The sequence below is a fragment of the Xiphophorus hellerii genome, chromosome 5 (assembly GCF_003331165.1).
Source record: "Xiphophorus hellerii strain 12219 chromosome 5, Xiphophorus_hellerii-4.1, whole genome shotgun sequence".
NCBI lineage: Eukaryota > Metazoa > Chordata > Actinopteri > Cyprinodontiformes > Poeciliidae > Xiphophorus > Xiphophorus hellerii.
The window spans coordinates 11079703-11101700 of NC_045676.1; the positions used below are offsets into that span (position 1 = coordinate 11079703).

Consider the following 21998-nt stretch of genomic DNA (forward strand, 5'->3'; position numbering starts at 1 on the left):
TAACTGTAATCCAAAATAAAATAAGATAAAACCAAGCCATACTCTTGAAAGGAAGAAAAATCCACATTTTCAGTCATTGATTGTCATTGACATATGTGGTCAACATTTGTTTTGAAGGTGCTCTCTTGGTACATGACATTTAGTAAACTTCAACATTGTTGAGCAACAACCTTTACCCACACCCATGACCTTTCTGTTAAGCTGACAGAGCCTGACAGAGCGGTGATTTTAGAAAATTACCGCTGCAAGGATGTTAATATTTTAGACGTGATCTTTAAAATACAAAAAGTCGGACAAGCGGATTCTTTTTTTCTTCAAAGTGTTGGACAAGCAGAGTCAGGAAAAGTCAAATGTTTCATGTTTAAACAAGATCCCCTCTACACATCAAAAATCCATAAGCAAAGATGCACACAAACAATTCGGAACAACATAAAACATGTTACAGCAACAGCAAAAAAAAAAAAAACTGCACCTGGTAGAAAAATGATGCAAGACTGCTACAACGAGCCTCCAGTCAAAACACAATAATCTTACATTTTTTACAGCCACTGCAACTCAGTGCTGAACATATATGAAGATTTCCATAAACTTGTATCCACAGTTGTATTAAACATGCAGCAGAATGCTATCGCATAAAAAACCTCTGCTCTTAGATTATCAGATCTAAGAGCTAAGAAAAAAATTAAATGTGTGACATGGTATAAAACAAGTATATATATTTTTTTTTTTGTTAAATCAACAGCATGTATTTATCTATATTGAAACAATAGGGATTCTGTTTACTGGTGGACACGTTGTTTTAGAATACTGGGTCACCATCTGTAAACTAGTCCATTGGTTAATACCTAAACTGAATTGTTTTTAGCAACAAAAAAGAAATACTAAAACAGTCTACAACAAATTGTAAAGTAAATGTCGACTGAATGATTAAACAAGTCTAATTCCCTTCAGAGTATCTCAGAATCATTTTAACTTGACTCGGTTAAAATGAACTTGATTCAGTGACACACCAAGAAAAGATCTACAAGGCAAGCTGAATAAACTAATTTTGCTCACACATCTCCAGCTGTCAGTGACCATCATGGCTAATCACTTATTAGCTCTTATAGAATCGAGCTGGATCATTAAGAGTCCATATCTGGTTGAACTCCTTGATGAAGGGTTGAACCAACTCTGCCTCCTCAGTGATGATGATGTTCTCCATGTTGCTCTGCACTGCTGTCAACGTCCAGTTGAGGGAGCCGGTGATGAGCTGGCGGCCATCCACCACTGCAAACTTGTGGTGCATGTGCACAGAGCCAGCATCACATCGTACGCAGACGCCTATGGCGAGAATGTTGGACAAGGGAGAAAGCCATGGAAAGTGAGGGAAACCTTTCATATTTGGATTCATCACACATACTGAGTGTTGTGATGTTGAGTTTGGATTTGAGTTTTCAGTCACTGAGAATGGTTGTGCAGTTTTTTGATTACTCAATTATTGTATCAATTATTCAACATAAACCTATACTTTTATGTTTACCATGCAGATGTATTATATATATATCCATCCATCCATCCATCCATTTTCTGTTCACCCTTTGTCCCTAATGGGGTCGGGAGGGTTGCTGGTGCCTATCTCCAGCTACGTTCCAGGCGAGAGGCAGGGTTCACCCTGGACAGGTCGCCAGTCTGTCGCAGGGCAACACAGAGACATACAGGACAAACAACCATGCACACACACACTCACACCTAGGGAGAATTTAGAGAGACCAATTAACCTGACAGTCATGTTTTTGGACTGTGGGAGGAAGCCGGAGTACCCGGAGAGAACCCACGCATGCACAGGGAGAACATGCAAACTCCATGCAGAAAGACCCCGGCCGGGAATCGAACCCAGGACCTTCTTGCTGCAAGGCAACAGTGCTACCAACTGCGCCACTGTATATATATGTGCGTGCCATTATATATATATATATATATATATATATATATATATATATATATATATATATATAGATAGATAGATAGATAGATAGATAGAGAGAGAGAGAGAGAGAGAGAGAGAGAGAGAGAGAGAGAGAAAGAGGACATGAAGGTAGTTGGTGTGAGAGAAGAAGATGCAGAAGATAGGATTACATGGAGACGGATGACTCGCTGTGGCGACCCCTAAAGGGAAAAAGCCGAAAGGAAAAGAAGAAGATATATATACAGTATATATATATATATATATATATATATATATATATATAGCAGGACTTGCAGAGAAAATCATATATGTTTATATCTGCAAGCCCTTAAAAAAGACCAAACACAAAAAAACAAAAAAACACAACTAAAATCTGAATGGGTTGAATTCAAATCAAATTCAGCTCGATTGGACTAAATTTTCTTAACTTTGGATGATATCTGATTGGCCGACACCAAATTCGCCCACTACTCTTATGTACCTTTGCAAAGGACTGAAAATTATCAAGTCCAATGGACCCTTTCTCTTAGGACTGCGGGATGGTTAAAAAAAATTGGTATTGGTCAAAAATCATAATCGGTAGATCAAGCTTTTTAAAGATAAACTGCAATCGCTACATCCCTATACTTTAGAATATTGTTGCACTGAGAAGTTTATGGCTGTCTGGCTGCAACAGTACCCCAAGTCATTACCATTCTACCACCAAACTTAACAGCTGCATGAGGCATTTGCTCTGCTGTTTGAGTTTTCTTGAATAGGCATCTGTGTTATCAATAGTAGCAGTGTGGAATCAGCTGTGTGTTGATTTAAGTCATTTTAGTCACAAATAAAGACCAGATTTTATACCAAAACCCCAGACAGTAAAGAGTTTGTACTTTCTTTTTGTCATGACTGTATTTTTACAAACACCAGGCTACTTCAATCAAACCGCGACTGCAAACTGAATGACCTTGTGGTGGACCCAGTGGCATTCAGCAGGAATAAACAGCTTTTGCAAAACAAAATATGGAACAGGAGCTTAATTTTCCTCTAGCCAACTTAATTTTCCTGACGTTTGCATTCAACATTCACTTAGGCACACACAAACACACACTCAGAAACACTTTGCCTAATAACATTTGCTGTCTGGTTGCCAGCTTTGTACTTACTTAATTCTAACCCGACCATATGCAGTGACAGTGATTTATTAAATGCAGAAGGGACTGAGAGACAGAGTGAGACAGCATGAGTCACACATGTGATACAAATCTTTCAAAGCACTATTACTCTGAGTCATTGAAGGGCTTGTAGAGGCAACCTCAACTAACCCCATTATCTCACTGCTCGCCATTATAGATCATGTGGGACTTACTGACAATGATACTTCAGGTCTGAAAGCCTGGAGCAAGCTCCTGTTATTGAGTAAGACTAGCGTCATGCTCACTGTATCTTGAACTAAATGTGTCTATAATGGTGTTAAATAGGTTCATAGCAACCTTTTATTGTATATCTAAAATGTTTCTACAAGGGAGTCATGACTCTATATCCACAACATTTCTAACATTTTGTGATGGGAGGACCCTTGACCACAATTCATTTTGATTTTTATAGCAACAGTTTACAATAGACTGAAGCTCAGAAAAGACAATTCTATTTATATACGATTAAGTTTATATTAATCAAGTAAAGTACAGTACCCTATTTTATTGATTGGGGTTACGAGAGAAATCTCGTGTTAAAATTCCAATCAGCTGAGTTTCCTGTTCCAAGTACAAAAGTTAAACGTGAATTCCCAGACGATTTCTGCTATCGAGTTCACACTTCCAACAAGATACTAGCAAAAATACAGGACCGGCAGATGGATGGAAAAGTTTACAAATACAACTTATTTTTATCTTTTATTCTGAAATGGAAACCAAAATAAATTGATCAAATAATTCTAAAGGATAAGTTATTACATGGAAAATAAATTTGATCGTTGTACAAAAAAAGAGTGTAAAAACAGTGTTTCTCTTACCAGCCTTGCGAAGAGCTCCTATTTGTGAGCCTGTGATGGCAGAATAGTGCTTGTCACTAAGGACTCGGATAGTTACGCCCTTGCTATGCAACAGGAGCACAGCTCTACTCAGATCCATGTTTGAAAAAGAAAAAACACACAGGTCCAGTGAGGAGGAGGCAGAGAGGATGTGGCGGAGGAGACAAGAGAAAGACGTCTCTACACCGTGTGGCAGTGGACAGAAACATGAGCTGAAGCAGAAACAAAGAAGCAAGTCAGAGGCCTGTGCTGATCCATACATTTCATACTACTGTATTGCTACATGCAAATGCACTGACATGACAACATAGGTTTTCAGAACTATGTGAAACTCTCAAAATGTAGTGGTTAAAATTCACCAAAAGGCCTTCAAAAAGTCAAATGTTGAGAGTCTAATGTATCCTTCATATGTTTAGTTTGTGAGATATTTCACTAATTTCGTCACGTTGGTCTTACCAAGCTGAATTTTGGCTGAGCAAGTGCTCCACACAAGCCACCTTTGACGGGAAGAAGAGGACCTTGTTGAGGGTTCTTCTGCGCTTGCAGCGACCAAAGATCCAGCCAAGCAGCTCCAGACTGAGAGAGAGGGCCACCACTCCCAGGCCAACAATCTTCACACTCCACATCAGTGACATCTAACTCACATTACATATTCAGTTAGGTCCAGCCATCTTCTATTGATCCTCTTACATCAGGATAACAATAATCTGGTATAAAAATATAACTGTGTTTTACTGTGCATTACAATTAGTATTTTCAAATACAGTTGAATAAACTGTATAAATTGCAAATGTACTTGTGTAGAAGAATTAAAATGGACCCTTTTTAGTAAGATTCTCAGTTAACAGCACAGTAGCTGGAAACCTTTTTGTTTCCACATTTTGTCATGTTACAACCAAAGATTTAGTGTATTTTATTGGGATTTTATGTGGCAAATCAATGCAAAGTAGTGGATAATGGTGTGTTATAAGGAAACAGATTTTTCTTTTTTGTCAACAAGAAAATTGCTATATGTGGCGAAAAACTGACACTGCACATTACCCTGAATATGCTAATGATGAAAAATAGCGGTGGCATTATCATGCTGTGCGGATGCTGAAAACATAGCTGCAAAAGACTTGTGACTGGGCAGAGGTTCAATTTTCAGCAGGAAAATGATCCTAAACAAACAACCAGAGCAGCAGCAAAATGGTCTAGAACAAAGCACAATCATGAATCAGAATGGCAACATCAAAGTCCAGACACATAAATCAAAGCGGGAACATGTGAAAAGACACAATTTCCATTAAATCTAACTGGCTTGAGCTATATTTGGAAGAGAAAAATGCCAGTCTCTAGATGTGCAAAGCTCATATAGACATACTCTATACCAGTGGGGCCGTGGACCGGTACCGGTCCCGCACAATTGGTCTTGTGCGGGACCAATTGGTACCGCACAGGAAATAATTAAATATTTCCGTTTTATGTATTATTTGAGTCTGGAGGATCTTTTATTTTGAAAATCCTTTAACCGGATTCTCTCGGTTACGTCTTGCGCGCCAACATTGAGCCCACCAGCAACAAAATGAGTAAGAAACAGATCAGATGTCTTTGGAAAGTTTCTTTGCGAAGGGGAAAAGGCCCAGAGAAGAGACAGGAGAATTGATTTATCCCGGACCGGTAGGTGATTCCCACATACTGAGCCCGCTCTAAATAATATGCGGCGACCGGCTCGCTGATGAGGCAATGAAGCCTTCAAACTGCTTCGCCACGTAGAGACCAAGCACCCTGTGCATAAGCAACACTTCGGGTGTCATTGTCTCCCAGATGGGACCATCTCGTTGCAGAGAAACAAGCTCAGGGATCCCATAAATTTTTTTAATCGTTATAGTGAGTAAAAATTTTCAAGAAAGTAAAATGTTCGTTTTTGTTGCGCATCTGTATCTTATTTTGAAGGGATGTTTAAACGTTACCACAGCTACCAGAGTCAGAGAGCGTTAGGACAGTGGTCGAGAGGAGAGGAGTAGAGCTTGTGAGTCTTTAGTCTGGTTCACACGGCATGATTTAAAAAATGTCGGCCGATTTTCCAAACCTCTGATCACACACGAGCCGATAAAAATACAACAGGTGCGATCGGTTCTTGGGTCCAGCCGCACGGCAGGAGCAACACACTACACACGAACCGATTCCACTCACGAACATCCCGATTCCAGAAGAAAACCCCGTAAAACCCCAACATACCATACGTGAATTTAGAATAAACAAACACGGATGACGATGTAGAAGCAGTAGTGATAGTTTGTGGACTCATTTTAAGCGATAAAAGACGAAACAAAAAGAAAAGGCGGTGGGTAGAAGACGGCGGGAGCAGGCGCTCTATTTGCTGCATTGTGATTTGGAGGCGAGTTATGTTTTTCGTAGTTAACAGTTTTAACTGAATAAACATCCATGTTTATTAAGCACATGACAGTTTCCACATATCATCTCCGATGTCCACCTGACTCTCGGATGCGCCATGTCAGCTGTTTGGGAGTCCCTCCATGCTTACGTCACCGCGTTTTCTGATTGGCTACCTGTCACATTCAACAGGTTGCGTTCTCGCTCGCAGTTAAGGAAACCAGGGCAAAAAATGTAAAATTGTGCCATGTGAACTAGGCTTTAGCTTACACACCAACATGCAGAAGCCTTATCTGACGACTCAGCCCCCCGCCCACCGGGCCGCAGTAAAATAGCCAAGTCTTGACCGGACCGCGGTGATTAAAAAGGTTGGGGACCAAGTTGTCATCTCAATGGCTGACTTGAGGGGCCTTGTCAATTTAAATATTTGTATTTTTTCCTTATAATTTACAAACATGCACTGCATTGTCCATTTTAATCACATAAAATCCCATTAACAAAACATTAAAATTTGTGGCTGTAATATGAACAATTATGAAGGGTGTAAGCATTTTGTAAGACTTTGAATCTTCTCACAAAGGTTTTCTAATATTTTTTTTCTCTACTATTATGCAGTTTAAATACATATTTAAACATTATTAATTTAAATAAACTAGTTCTTATTATAACAGTATAACTGAAACACATCTGATATAGAACACCTTCATAAACGTTAAAATATATTTACAACACAACTACTGATTTGTCAGCTAGCTTAGCTAGCTGACAAATCAGTAGTTGTGTTGTAAATATACGTATATCAGCTAAGCTAGCTGACAAAAGCTAAATGATAAACTGATTACGGTAAAGCAGGAAGTTTCTAAACAGCGCAATATGGCAAGGTCAGTGTGACGGAAAGGATATAAAAACGAAGACCCTATGGAACAAATACGGGTTTAGCAACAGTTTCAAGTCAAAACAAGAAACATGAACTGGTTTTAACCCCAAACCTGCTAAAGTTTCTGTCGCCACCATGCGGGAGAAAGACTTATCAGGTTCTGCCAATCGATGTGACTGTCGTCTCAGACAGCCAATGGGAGATCGTGACGTAAACGCTATCCTCCAATCACTTCAATCGGACCGTTGTTGGTACCGTGACTTAAGGAACTCTTTTGCTGAGCTCTCCAACGTGTATGATCAGCCTGAACTCAGGTAAATACGATTAAACTTCCTCTAGTTAACCTGTAACAGTCACGCAGTGCTCCGTTGTTGTTAGTAAATGAAAGCACTGGAAAAGTAATTTTCTTTGCAAAATATAGTCGATGTGTCTTTTATCCGGAGGTGAATAAAGTTGTCAAGCAAGTCAACAAACATGCTAACGGTAGCCTGCTAAGTTAACAGCATGAAGTATTGACATAATTTAGGCCCCGTTGTAGTCATTAATAAGGTTGTATATTCGCTCATATTTGGTGATATCTTCTTTGAACAGTGTTTGTTTTGTGTTGCTCACCCAGACTTACATAAAGCTTGTGTAAAATGGGTCGACGCAAGTCTAAAAGAAAGCCTCCTCCAAAGAAGAAGATGACAGGGGATCTGGAAACTCAGTTCACCTGCCCCTTCTGCAACCACGAGAAGTCATGTGATGTCAAAATGTAAAACACTATACGTTCATCTGATCTGAAGTTCTTTTGATTTGTTTCGGCTGGGTTCTAACTTGTCTTTTTGTTACAGGGAGAGAAGCAGGAACACTGGAGTAATATCATGCTCTGTCTGTTTGGAGGAGTTCCAGACTCCCATTACCTGTATCCTTTTCACCAAGTAGATTATAGTTTGGTGGTTATGGTCCTCTTCTTAAAAGGAAACAAAACAGTAGTGATTTGAAGAAGCACTGCTGACTTTAATGTGTTTTCATTTTATAGTGATGGGGAAATGTCGTTTAAGAGACCTGGTTTTTGTGGTTTGGCTCTTTAAAAAAGCCATCTTTTTCTATTCCCATATGGATCCTCAGATATTTTTTTTCTTCTTAAATTAAAATCTTATTAAAAAAAACATTAAAATGAATTACTCATTTACAAAACATTCATTCTATTCAGTATTTATTATTTCAGTTGATTATTATACTCCATGGAACACAGTGCTGTAGTTCTGTTGTAAACAAATATTTTAGTAATCGAATAATCTATCGATTATTCTTACGATTAATCGAGTAATCGGATTTAAAAAAACATTGGTAAATCTAACATAACAGCAGTATTACGATTGCATATCAACATCAGTCCAATTTTTCACATTTGAGCTTCCCTAACCAATAACTTTTATGTAGGTTAGAAAATGAACTCGTAACAATAATAGCTCACTTTCTAAGTTAACCTGAAGAAAAGTTATACAAAAATCTGAAATTATATTCAATTTAATAATAAAGAGGCAGGCTCACAAATACGCTTATAAAAAAAATATCTATTCTCCAGCTTTTGGTTTATGTATTCATCTTCAGTGAGTTTAATAGATGAACTCTCACCTTGCTCAAACATTTATAGCTTTGTGTTCAGCAATAATAGCGACGGGATTTGGCACCTTCGTTCGTCACACACAGAAACACATCTACCAGGTATGTAAACGCCACCCATTAGTGGCGACCAGAATGATGCGAAATTTATTTTCCGGTTCGTCCGTAAAGTTACGCATCTAAAGCACAGCCTCCCGCAGTGTTCAGTCTATCCGCTCACCTGTATAAATAATCCCGCCGTGTTTGTCCCCGCCGTTCGCTTTGAACCAGCAGCTCCCGGAGGAGAAAGGCTGCCGTTCTCCAAGCATCGCTCCCGTCATTTTAAGGATGCTTATTGGTCCCCCGAAAAATGACAAAAACCCAGACATTATCATGAATCAATAAAATCTTCCCAGGTCGAACGTGAAAATTGGACCTTATTCTGCTAACCCTTAGCTTCAGGCGGAAGTGAGAGCGCTGCGCAACGCAAGTAATAACCCGGTCGGAACACGGTGCATTAAATAATAAAACATAACTTAACCAAGCTTTGAAGCAGATAAATTTTCCTCGAGGAATTTTAATAATCGAGGTACTCGAATCACTCGAGGAATCGTTTTAGCCCTACAGTGCTGCAAAAAATACATTTTAAGAAGAGGCTGCTTGAGATTTCAACCTTGTATACTGTACAGTCTGCTTTTGGTAATGATGTAATTTAAATGGCATCTAAATTTAACATCTTTCTCCTATTACTAATTTTCTCACTTTTCCAGCTTGTTGTCTTTTATTCATTGTTCTGTCTCACTCCGTAGCATCTCCCTTCTGCCTGTTTCCTTCTCTCTTTGTGTGTGTGCTGTGTCTGTAGCCGCTGCCCCTCCCATTCCTGCTCAGAGAGGCCACATAGCTGCTGTTTGTGATAAATATTACAAGGAAAGTGAAAAAAAGAAAAACAGCAGCTCTGATCCTTTTCTACATATGTAGAACTGGTTCTTTGAGTTGATTTGTTTATGATCTGTTTGAAGACTAGTTTGTTTTAATGAGGGAAACGGTTTTCAAAAGGGTTGGTTTTTTTTGTTGATGTTGAAAAATTCAGTTAGTTCAGCCCTTCACCAGTTATTGCCTTCATCTATCCACCTAGTGGCTGGAACTCGTCAGTCTGCTCTTTCAGTCTGGAAAGGTTGCCAGTTGTCCACCTCCATCAAAGATGGTGGATTGCTTTTCTGGTGCCCCGGTTTTATGAAGCAGGTTCAGCCTGTTCCGGTTTTCTTAAAGAGATCTTGCTGAAGATCGTGCTTAAATGGTTCAATGAAGATAGCTAATTAAGTCAGTAAATCAACCTAGGGTTACTTACGGTGGATATCTGCTTGCCATATAAAACAGGTGGAGCAGTAAAAGGACTTAACCAATGTTGCTGCCGTATCATTAAAGCATGAAACTATATACCATTTTGTCAGGAATTTTATCATTGCTGTTCAACAATCCCAACTGCTTTAAACCCCCTTTTGCACTAAATGATCTATCAAGGTGGGAATGTTTAAATCTAGCAGGTGGAGATACTATAAATGTCCAAGACTAAATCATGTTGTGGTTGTTTTGTGATGTTAAACAGTTGTTAAAAGTCATAAATATAAACACAAGCGTAGCAACACATGCAGAATGATAAACGCCAGCTCATGATGAATGAGATCTTTAAAGATGGAGGCATTTTAATTGATTGCTGGTTTTTAATCTTCAGCTCCCAGCATAAACTTTCAAATAATCAGCCTCAGTTTTTGGTACATAAGTATCAATTCTTCCATTTCTATTTCAAAACAGCATCACTCATTGAGGAGAAGAATAAAGGAACATAAGCAGTTTGTGTTCATGCATAGCTGTCCTTGTTCTCTTTTTAAATTACGTTCTGAGGAGACTCATTGGTGGAGAGCCGGTCCTTTTATTTCTAATTTAGAAAGCTAACTTGCTCTATTGTTTAATTTAGAGGAGCCCAAGTCCAGTCCTCAAAAACAACTATCCTGCAACTTTTAGATACAAATGGCTGAATTGTCTCATCAGAATATCATTCAGCTCTGCAGAGGCCCAGTAATGAGGCATTCATTTGATTCAGGTGTAGAGAAGGGATGCCTCTAAAAGTTTCAGGGTAGTAGCTATTGAGAGCTGAGTTGAACAGCCGTGTAGTAAGTTACCATGGTAACAGGCCTAGGTAAGTTATTGACCAATTCAAGCAGAACATGAGGTTACCTTGATAAACCACTTTCCCTGCTTCGTAGAATAAGCCTCTGATGTTGTAGTTAGGAAATTATTTTGGCTGAATCGCGATAGCCTCATAACAGCTGGCAGCCTCTGACGAAGTGATCATAATAACATTTAATAACATTTAACCCACAATAACACTGTGAGTTCTCTACTTATTTTGTAATTTAACATTCATCTACTTCAGGTGAGGGAATTATTCCTGCTGATATTTTTCCAGCCCTAATTAAAATAACATGTGTTTTAATCAATTTTATAACAATAAGTAATCAAATATTTATACATTTCCTGCATAATTTCTGCTAATTTAATTCCATATTATTTTCCAGTTGCTTTCTAACACACACTCCATTTTGATTCTGATTTAGACCTGTTGACTATCTCTGAGTTATGACAAATTATGACCCTGATCACATCAAAACAACCCCAACACCTCCTGCTTTTTCTTTTTTTGTGTTATTTAAACATATTTCTCTGCAGCAGAGGCCACTTATAAAAGGGGGGTTCTTAGGCTATTAAAGCTGCTATGAAATATTCCTCTGCCCAGTATCAATAAGTGTAAAAAGGTGTAAACTTATGGGGGTTTTTTTGTTTTTTTTATACTGAAATAAATAAAGAATAAATCTGTAGATAGATGGTACTCTCTGACATCTCTTCACAGATTCAGAATAATTAGGATTCTATCGATAATTAAACATGCCCTACTTTTAAGCCTAAGAAATGGCTTGGAAGCAGAAGGACTATATAATAGTTTAATTGCAATACTTGTCATTTGTTTAGCACTTTGTAGGATGATCTTTTCCTTAATCAGAGGCTTCTCAGATCTGTCGGAGCCTGTAGATGTGTACAGCGACTGGATAGATGCTTGTGAAGTAGCCAATCAGTAGTCCTCATGGAGCTGGACGCGCCTCAGGAAGCTGGAGAGGTCGGACATGCGTTAATAGGGCCGCGCCTATTCAGATCATGCTGCTTCAAGGATACAGTTGAAACATTGAACCATGATAATTTGTGAATTTTGATGGTCAGTAAAGACATACAACTCTGGTAGCAGCGGATTCGCTTCAGACTCCTCAGCAAAAACCTGTTTGAGAAAAACAACTTTCATTCTGATTAAGTTTATTGTACGATAGTAACCTACGACTTTAGCTTTAGATCAGATTTTATATAATTTCTTCTGTGTTTTTAAATGTAATGTTAAATGGCCCTGAAACAAATGCTGGCTTTTTAGAAATAAAGTAGGAATCAAGATATTTAGTTTATTCTAACTGCTAGATATTGCAGATTCATAGTTTATGCAAAAAGTGCATAATTTGAAGAGGTCAGGTCCTTGCATGTAATTGTGAGATCAGTAAGTACTGGATGAAGTGTACTAAATTAACTCGCAATGATCAATTTATGCAAAGGTTTAAAAATTCAAGCTCTGCAGCTTTTTCACCTTAATCCCTCTGCAGGATCTCTTTGAATTGCAACATTGTCTTATTTACTGTATTAAAACGTGGAGCTGGTGGGAACTTCTTAAGGTGGATTTAGATGAAATTTAGGTAAATGATGCTTTGAATTAGTTATTTTGTCTTAAATGCTGCAGATTGCCACTTAGTTTTTGTATAAATAAAGTAACCCATCATTACCAAGAGATCTAGAGAGAGCATGATATCAGTTTTCATTGCCAACACAACACTGTTACAACGCTCTGCCTCATCTTAAAGTACTGCAGCTTTAGGTCATCTACACACAATAAAACTACTAAATGCAGAATAAAACCAGTTAGCTACATAGTTAAGAGGTAATTAGTTAAATGGTTCATTATCCTTTAAGTTTTCACTTCATTGTTTTTGCTTGTTCAATGAAAGAATCTTGCCCTAAAAGAGGGAAATTCAGAAAAGAGTATTTTGCTTTGCTGAAATCTGTAATGCTGGTTGATTTTAAATTAATCTAATTGTAATGTTTTCAACTGTGATCAGTGAAATAAAGACTTCTTACTTGATGTTATTCTGGTGTTTACTTTTACACGGAATCAACAAAATTTTGCGTATTCGAGCTGTTATTTTGTCAAGGTGAAATGATCATACAACTTTAAGTTTAAAAATATTGAAGCACAAATAAGAATTTTATGGAAATGTTCTCTGATCCACACAAGTAAAAAAAAAATATTTATGAACCTTTTCTAAAATTTGGATAAATGTCCTTGAGCAAGTAGAGAGGAACCACTTTACTTTTTGTGTCCATGAGCATAATTCTAATTGAATATTTAACCACTCTAATGATCAGAATTCGCAGACCTTATTTACATTGGCACAAACAGGGTTTTAAGCAAAGTCTATAAATTTCCAAAAGGGCTGAGCTCAGGTTATTAGGGACGCCATTCAGGAAGCCTTCCAAAACTAACTCTGATTTGTTTTTAGAATCTTTGCCCTTTTGAAACAACAAACTGTGTCCATGTTTAGCCCCACATGACCTGAACTGTCACACTCAGGACGAGGTAAGTCAGCTTTACAACCCAAAGAGCCATAATTGTACATATTCCTACTAAAAGATATACATTTTATTTTGACCTTATAAACCTTTATAAATCTTTGACTAAAAAAAAACTTAAAACTTTTCTTGAATGGAATATTCCATAGTTTTAGTAAGATAAGAAGAACATAGCTTGCAACAGGATGATAAAAGAATGTTCACCAGCATTGTTGTTCTGTTGTGGAATTTTTATGCCAAAATTAAATGAAAGTGCACAGAAATGCTAGCTTTGTTTGTTGCTTTAATACTTTGGGATATCACTCAGTTCTGTCTTGTTTTTGGCCAATGTTAGTCTGAGCCGCATGTAACTCCAGAGCAGCAGGTTTCAGGCGTCTGCCAGAGATCAAAGATAGTCTTTTAGGATTTTAACAACCCAAGAACCACCAAAAGTCAAGTTGATCATAAACTGGAAGATGCTATAATGGAAGCGTCCTCACTGTCAACTGTGAATCAGACCTAGAAAAAAGCACTTACTCCAAAATAGGCACCTTGTAACTGCACATTTACCACCAGATTTAAGGTCAGATAAGACACAAATTGAGCTTTTTGGTCACAATAGCCAGAAGGTGTCTAGGCAAGGCTTTTATGCTTTTTTTTACTCAGTACCATCTTTTTATATGATGATGTCACACCTGGGTGTTTCAACAGGACAATCATCCATAACGCACATCAAATCTGTGTCTGGGATGTCCCAGACCTCTGCTCTATTGAAAATGTTTGTACTGAGATTGAAAACCTGAGCCATGCAGGGAATCTGATCGGTTTAAATCAACAGTATCATTTCTGTCAAACAGAAAAGTTAAATAACCAGCCAGAAATACTGCCAAACCTTGTTGATGGCTTGAAAATGTTTTGCTCTCCCTGTGACTTACTAAGTACATTTACCAAAATGTTTGTGGAGATGTATGTACTGTACATATTTAAGCCTGTATGCAGAATTTTTTTACCTTTGTGGATTACAGAAAGTCTACCTAAAATTCAAACATTACACCAATTTTTTAAAACCCGACTTAGTTTCATTATTCTACCCAAAAAAGCAACAATTCAAATGCGTCATTAAAAATCCTAATTTAATACATTCAGAGAAGACGATGGTTGTGGGTAAACTTCTGACCAGAACTGTACCTTGATAAAGACGACAGAACTCAGTCATGTTAATACCATTCAGTTTAAATCTGTCACGCATTTCAGACATAAAAAAAAACACATTTTGTTAAATTTCTTTTTTAGTAAAACAACATCTGTACAATGGAGGCTGTTTTGGCTCCACAATCTAGAATAGAAAACAGAGAAATACACATCTTCCAACAACCACATGGTGATGTTACATTTCAATACGCTAAAGGCGGTCTTTGAATGCCAATCTACTGTCCTGAGGCATCTGTGACTGTTGCACGTTTTCAGGAGCCCATTCATCCCCACTGAGCGCAGAATGTAGCACAAATGAAAGAAGGCAGTGTAGTGGGGTTGTGCACCAGACAGACATGAGTGATAATAGATGAGATGTTGAGTGCTTGCCTGGGCTCTCCACCCAGGAGGAGTGTGTCCGTGCATGCATGCTCTGCGGCATGCATTGTGTTCGATGATGGACCCCAGCTGGAGAGGTATTGACAGCGCCTTATGAAACATGCTGGAGGATGATTACAATGGAGAATGATTATCACTCAGCTTCTCCTGCTCCCTCCTCCTCCGTCTCTCGCTCCTTCTTTTTGCCTCTCCCATTCAGCACGCGAGGTCAAGTGTCACTCTGTCTCCCTGTTGTCAAGGCTGCCAATCAACCCACACAGCGAGTCCGGGGCAACTGTTGCCAGGGAAACAGAGCGATTTTGGTTGCTAGGCACCTGGAGCTGTGCTCACAATAGTCATTTTGTTGCTTGGAAGCAACATACACGCGCTTGCATAAACACACACATAGCCACGGAAGGCGCTTTCCCCTAATCAACAAGTTCACGGAGCGTCAGAGGGAAATTTGCGTTAATTATGATTACATACTGTCACAGATTTGCTTACACATTGGAAAAAAAATCATGCAAGTGTATTTGATGGGAGCGTAATCTATCTTCAGGCTGATGCTAACAAATTGCTGAATTTGCAAACGGATGCTGATCTTCTAATTTATAATACTTTAGCAATAATGCTAATGCTCCGAAAATGTTATTCCGGATGTTTTATTCCACCACCTCAGCCGCCTGATTAATCAGCAAGCCCAAACGTCCCAAGAATTCTTCAAACCCACACCCTGGACCTGATCAATAAAAGACATAAACATCCATCACTGTGACCAAAAATAGTTACCCATAAAAGCAGTCAATCCCTCACCCCCCCCTCCAGGCGTACGGACCCAGTGAACCTTCACGCAGCATCGCATGTGTGCTCAAATGGACGGGATCTATCCATGTGCCTGTTGTCATGAGCTCCATCAAACCCCGCTGTTTCCCTGCTGGCATGTAGATCCTGTGTTTGTGTCAGTGTGAGTCTGATTCTGCATCATGACAGCCAGTCAACTGAGTCAAAATGCTGAAATGTCAGCCACGGGTGCAAGCTTTACATGTCCTCATGTGTTACTGTCTCCTGTTGCTGCAGCTACTGGCATCAAACTAGCACTTTTTTTTTTTTTACTCCTTTTATAAGGTTTGAGCTGGAGAGTGGAAAAAAATCGGAGCGCAGGGGGTAGTATGGATGGGCTCGCTGCTGAGCAAAATTCTCAGGCACCGTATCTGGAAATGTAAGGACTTCTTGTTTGGAATGAATATAGACATAAAAACAGCAAAAGACAGCCATGAAATGATGAGACTATGACATCGCTTATGACTGACAAGAGTAGATAATCAAAAGATTTAATGTGCAGTGGTGAAGACTTTTGAGATAAGCTCCCAGAACTGCCTGGGTTTTAGCCGAGCAGCATGGTGCAAAGCTTCTTGTGAAGAAGCTGCTGAACACACCAGCTCCACAGGTGGACAGAGTGACACGGCTGATAACACCTTGTTAGTGGCTGAATTCAATTGAGACTCCTGGCAAGCCTCAATTGCCTTTTACTTTGCCTTGCAAAAGTAATCACTTCCGTTTAACTTTTTGTCACATTTTGTCACATTACAGCCACAAAGCTCGTTGTATCTTCTTGGCTAGTTTTGGCTTGTGTTTCTCAGAAGGATGTGCTGTGCTAGCTTTCAGCTACACATAGGATTTTTCTTGCATGCCAGAAAGTTTTAGTTTCATCTGATCAAAACGCCTTCTACCACGTTTTTGCTGTGTTCCCTACATGGCTTGAGGCGAACCGGACTTGTTCTGGTTCTTCTGGCCAACAAATCATATTGACACATCATCGACAGATTTTCCTGACTGGGCTGTGAATCTCTGCTGCTCCTCCAGAGTTACAGTGATTCTGCTTCTCTGATCTTGAATGAATGAACCAAAGTTTATTTAGGGGTATCGGAGCAAAATCATGGCCCACTTCTTGGATTTTTATTTGTAAAAATGTTAAAAATGTTTTTTACAAAATGTTTCCCTTCACTTCACAATTATGCACTAGTTTGTGCATAATTGGGCACAAAGTATACAGTTATTGGAATTTTATAAGAGATCCCAATAATAATCCCAATAAACCTAATTGAAGTTTGTGGCTACAATGTGACAAAATGCAGAAAACCTTAAGGTTTATGAGTACTCTTACAAGGTAAGGTAATTAAAAATCTGATTGACCAAACATTTCCATTTATTCCTTCCCTTATGTGTTTGGACTCTGCAGCACTACAGAACAGATCTCCACATCAGATCCAGTGTTGATGATAAAGCTTCCCCTCGACTACGCGTATTCTCAAGCAATAACATCCACATCTGTATTATCAACCCAAGAATACCCGTGGTCGAGACCGGAGCACAAAATGCCCGCCTCCACCCACGCTTCCACTCCTTTCTCACTCCATTCAGCTCCTTTTTTTTCCCTCTTCTCTGTTATCCTTTCAGCTCCTGAATCAGATTGCATCGTAGAGGCGAATCTTTAAGGACAGCACCTGTGATAAAGGAGACAAAAGAGATGATATTTAGCCTTGAGTGGCAATGCACAGCAGCAGCAGCATTCACAACTTAAGCCCACCGCTAGAGTACTAATTAGATTGTATGCTTTATGTATTCCACACACATTAAGAGATCACACTGCCATCAGCTCTTCCTGATATCAAGCCACCGTTTAGCCAAGCACTCGGGGAGAGGACAGGATCACCAATTATGTGCAAGGTGTCAGGAATTGCTACTCTCCAGTGAGGGGGAGGGAGCGATTACCAACAACGGATGATGTACATAACAGATGTTCATTCCTCACCTATTGTCTTCCCTCTTTCCCAACTTCCAACTCCTTTCCAGGAAAAAAAATCCACAATCCTTCTGCCTTCCTTACTCCGTCCCATGGAGAATAAGCCAGACTCTTCCCAATCCACACTTGCCAATTAGAGACACAGTAGCTGTCAGCCGAGGAGGAGAAAAGATGGGAGGAGGAGAGGCATTGGAAAAAGAGAGGAGGGGAGTTTGCATCAGCACCACAGTCAGCTCCTCCTGGAAAACTCCAGCCCCAGTTTACAAACCGGGCATGACAGTCTTCCTCCTTTATTCCCCACTCCTTCTCACTGTTCCTCTTAACCTTTCCCCTCTAATCACGCTGATCCGTCTGCCATCTCTTTCCCGCTCCTGCCCTGTGTTTGCTCTTTCATTGTCTGGACGGCTGCTTGTTTATCTGTTCAGACACATCCAGCACTTGAGCCACACATCTCCTTCAAACTACCTGACTGACTCTCCTGCAAAATTCCTCTGAGACCCTTAACCTGCTGTCACTTAGAAGACCTCAACATCTCGCTCATTACCTATAACCCCCTTGGTCTTCCTCTCCTCATCTCCCTTCCCTCTTTCTTGCCTCTTCCTCCGCCCCAACTGTCCAAGTCCGGCCTGCCGGTGATGGCAACTCGTGTGGACGTGTCTTCTGTTCTCACCACGAGCTGTGAAGAGATGTAGGGAGGTGTCACAGATCTGGTGTAAAAATACACCCCGCTGCTGCCCAGCTCACCCCGCAGGAGCGGCCGTGTGTCTGCTCTGTGTCACCGGGAACGTCTCGGTCTGATCTGCAAACACTTTCCAGTGTGGTACATCGAGGTTAAGCTATGATAACATGACACTCATGTGGGCGTGCCTGGAGCAGCAGTTCTGACACATTCATGCAAGCTGGTCATGTACCCACATATTTATGATTTTACCTTCTTCCTCACCCACCCCAATAATATATTTATAGACTGGTAAGAAGTTTATTTGATGCCGAAAGACATCTGGTTTGCATCTATAAGAAAATCCATTTCCTGAATTGACTTGATTGAAAGTGAACTGGCTCCAGCTGGAGGGCCTAATGAAAGAAAATCGGTCTGTGTTTCATATTTATGTCTGACGCAAACAGACTTATCAATCATTTTATGTACCTGGTATTTGGAGTAGGACGCAGAATTACAAGTGACTGAGCCTGGAGGCAAAGACGAGACGGGCTTGTGATGGAAAGACGAGACGGGCTTGTGATGGAAACAGAAGCAGAGCGGATGCTGGGCCTGCTGCTTGCACATTATTGCTTAATTGTTTGGAACTAAAGGCCCTGTTATGAGCATGTTTATGCTTTTGCCTGCAACAGCAAATCCTTCCAGTCATTTCTGCCACGCTGTTGAGTCTAATAGTCACTACATAAAAAAAATAAAAATAAAAAAAATAAATGACCCACTCGTAGCTGTTCTAATGAATTTATTCTGGAGTCCAGAATTAGCAGATCCTCTCTACATTTACCAAACTTCTGACTACAGTACCCTAAAGCACAAGGCCAGATTTAGGAGAAGGACTCCGCCTGGGACACCGTCACTTTTGATTCCCTACCCAGAGCTTGCTATATTAAAAACCTACAATATTTTGGAACAAATCAAAATCTGTCTCAAGGAGGGAACTTCCTGTTAGAAATAACATCTGCCTCCACCTGGCAAAGTAAAGATGGGATTTTATTATCATCCTCAGAAATGAAGGTGTGTGCTTTAAGCTTAACACCCTGTTGTATTTATGCCTGAGACTCATTTTTTGATATGAAAAGGGATGCAGTACTTCAGTTGTTCCCTTGCACTGTTGACAGAGGCATCTAAAAAGTATGTCTTTGGACAACACTTGGTTACAAAAGTGCTAAAGATTGTTTGTGTAATATAATATCGAGGACAGTAAGCACTGACAAAATACAACCATTAACCATTAGCCATGAGGGAGCAAATGTTAGCTTGCAGTGTTCAGCTAACAGGTATTAAAAGGGCAATTTACATTTCATTTTAATAATAAAACACTGATTATTTCTATGTGAAAGAGATTTTTTAAAGCATAGTTTGAGATTAACAAGTCCTTTATTCTCTAACAACAGACATTAAAGAGCATTTTCAATGCATTTCTGTCAGTAGCACCACCTTAAAATCAGACAAGCATAAGTTACATAATATATAAACTGGTAAAATTCTCATCGTAACATTCATATCAGTCCTTTATTACACAGCTTGTATGAATTGTGAAACCTTTATCCTATTTGTGAAAAAATAATTAGGTGAAATCACATCTTGTCTTGTTTTCTTGAGCAGAGTATTGAATATCATCTCATCTCATGTCCTGGATGTATTGTTAAACCCCTAATGGCCACAAATTGCATTGAAACTGCTACGGATAATTAACTAGTGACAAATTAATGTCAAAGTATACAGGCCTTGTCTACATGAAAATAGAGGTTTTATGGTATGTTTTCCTTTTTGAAAACTTAATTTTAAGAATAGCATGCTTGAATCAAGATACGTCTTCATTCGTATAAAAAATAAGATAACCCAAAATTTCACAGCAACACCCAAGATGATTTTAGGTGCATGTCAGAAAATCAATCCAATTTGCAAGTTGCTTTGGTGCTAACTGTTTTAAGGCAATTCACAAATACAAACCAGATCTTAGAGCCCAAACACATAATAACATAACATCCAGCTTTTTGATCTGTTCTTTTTGTCCTTAGAAGTCTGATTTTTCATTTTTCCAGTTTGAAACACAATAGATGTTTGAATTTCACATGAAAAACTCAGAAGTGTTCTCTATCCAATATGGCTGCCGTGCAATTTAAACACTGAGAAAGATGCAGAATCAAACAGTTTATTTGTAATTCTCACATCTTACAATACATTAAGCCACACGTAGAACAATACAGCTTCTATTGCTTCTTAACTCTGCAAACAAACACAATAGAGTAATAGTAGAGAAAGGAATACATTGTTATTAACTGGTACTTCTAATAGCAGTTAGACGTGGAAATCACAGTGATATAGGCTATGAAGTGAAGCAAACATTTATTTAAAAGCTGAAAAAAAAAAACTATTTTGAGGCCCCCCATGAAAGGCCACCACCAGGCTTCTGCCCCAGTGAGCCCTTGTTAAAGTCCGGCCCTGCCAGTACAGATGGCTCCAAGTTGGCCTACTGGCCCAGATAACCAAACAACCACACACTGTAAAATCGCACATAGCCAGCAGCACCTGTTTTCTACGTGACAGGCGTGGGTTATCAAGCTTTCTTTGTTTGTAAATACATCCGCTCCCACTGACAAGAAGATCCCAGTTCAGATGCCATGGTGGCAGGCGTGGACTGAATCCTTAACCCTTCAGCAGGAGAGTGTGAACGGGATTCAAACCCACATACTTTCCATCCAGCTGGCTACAAAAGGAAAAAGACGCGCTGCGGTGAAACACTGAGCTGGGAGCAGGTGTATCTCCCTTCAAGGCGTTTGATGGGCACTTTGGTGGGGATGCTGCTGGGACCAACCTGTTTAGTTATCAAACCATAAAGCGTGCCAGCATCCCACTGATCACTGATAGGGCGTCAGTGGCGCGATATTAACGGTTTCATCCGGAATCTTAAAATCTAGTTTCTTTACTTCCACGATTATAAAGAAAGGCTGTTTAGCCACGATTACAACATCCTAAAGTGCTGGAATCCACGCTATCAGCTGAGGCAAAATGTGATTTTATGAAAGGGAAAAAAAAAAAAATCATCACTTACCGCTTGGTCCACGTTTACGCTGCTCCCACGGAGAAGCCGTTCTTAATGCCACGCACTGTTTCCACGCTGAAGTCAGAGAATAGGTTATACTGTGCAGGGAAACGCCCCCCCGCCACCCCCTTCTCCCACCACCACACCTCCACCCCCCCTATCCTCTCCATCCATGCTATTCCTTTCTCCACCGTGCGCGTCTCCTCCCGCTTGTGGGGGAATCACATAACCACTCCTTTTTTTTTTTTCCTTTTTTTTCCCGCGGAATGGAAGGAATGAATGGAGCGATGACGACTCTGCAGGTGCTGTAGCAACAGCAGCATCCTTTGCAATGCAACTCATCTGCAACCTCTCACCTCTCTCCT

General features: G+C 39.6%; 2 protein-coding genes and 1 long non-coding RNA gene across 4 annotated transcripts; 1 reads left to right on the forward strand and 2 right to left on the reverse strand.

The window, feature by feature from the left end:
• Positions 1-42: 42 nt before the first annotated feature.
• On the reverse strand, positions 43-7426 carry pld6 (phospholipase D family, member 6). 2 transcript variants are annotated; one of them, XM_032563033.1, is made up of 4 exons: positions 7328-7426; positions 4419-4597; positions 3945-4174; positions 43-1323 (listed from the first exon to the last, which is right to left on the reverse strand). In XM_032563033.1, the coding sequence occupies exons 2-4, from the start codon at positions 4595-4597 to the stop codon at positions 1097-1099; spliced, it is 636 nt and encodes a 211-aa protein (XP_032418924.1). In that variant the 5' UTR covers positions 7328-7426; the 3' UTR covers positions 43-1096. The 2 variants fall into 2 exon arrangements, with proteins under 2 accessions (XP_032418924.1, XP_032418925.1); XM_032563034.1 differs by lacking the exon at positions 7328-7426 and having other exon boundaries at positions 4419-5449.
• Positions 7427-7449: 23 nt separating this feature from the next.
• On the forward strand, positions 7450-12809 carry LOC116720037 (transcription elongation factor 1 homolog). The gene is made up of 4 exons (XM_032563035.1): positions 7450-7529; positions 7832-7969; positions 8049-8119; positions 11872-12809. The coding sequence occupies exons 2-4, from the start codon at positions 7854-7856 to the stop codon at positions 11934-11936; spliced, it is 252 nt and encodes an 83-aa protein (XP_032418926.1). The 5' UTR covers positions 7450-7529; positions 7832-7853; the 3' UTR covers positions 11937-12809.
• Positions 12810-14616: 1807 nt separating this feature from the next.
• On the reverse strand, positions 14617-21758 carry LOC116720038 (uncharacterized). Its single transcript, XR_004339304.1, has 3 exons — positions 21643-21758; positions 18417-18548; positions 14617-17573 (listed from the first exon to the last, which is right to left on the reverse strand). It is a non-coding gene; the product is annotated as an uncharacterized LOC116720038 (long non-coding RNA).
• Between the last annotated feature and the right edge of the window lie 240 nt (positions 21759-21998).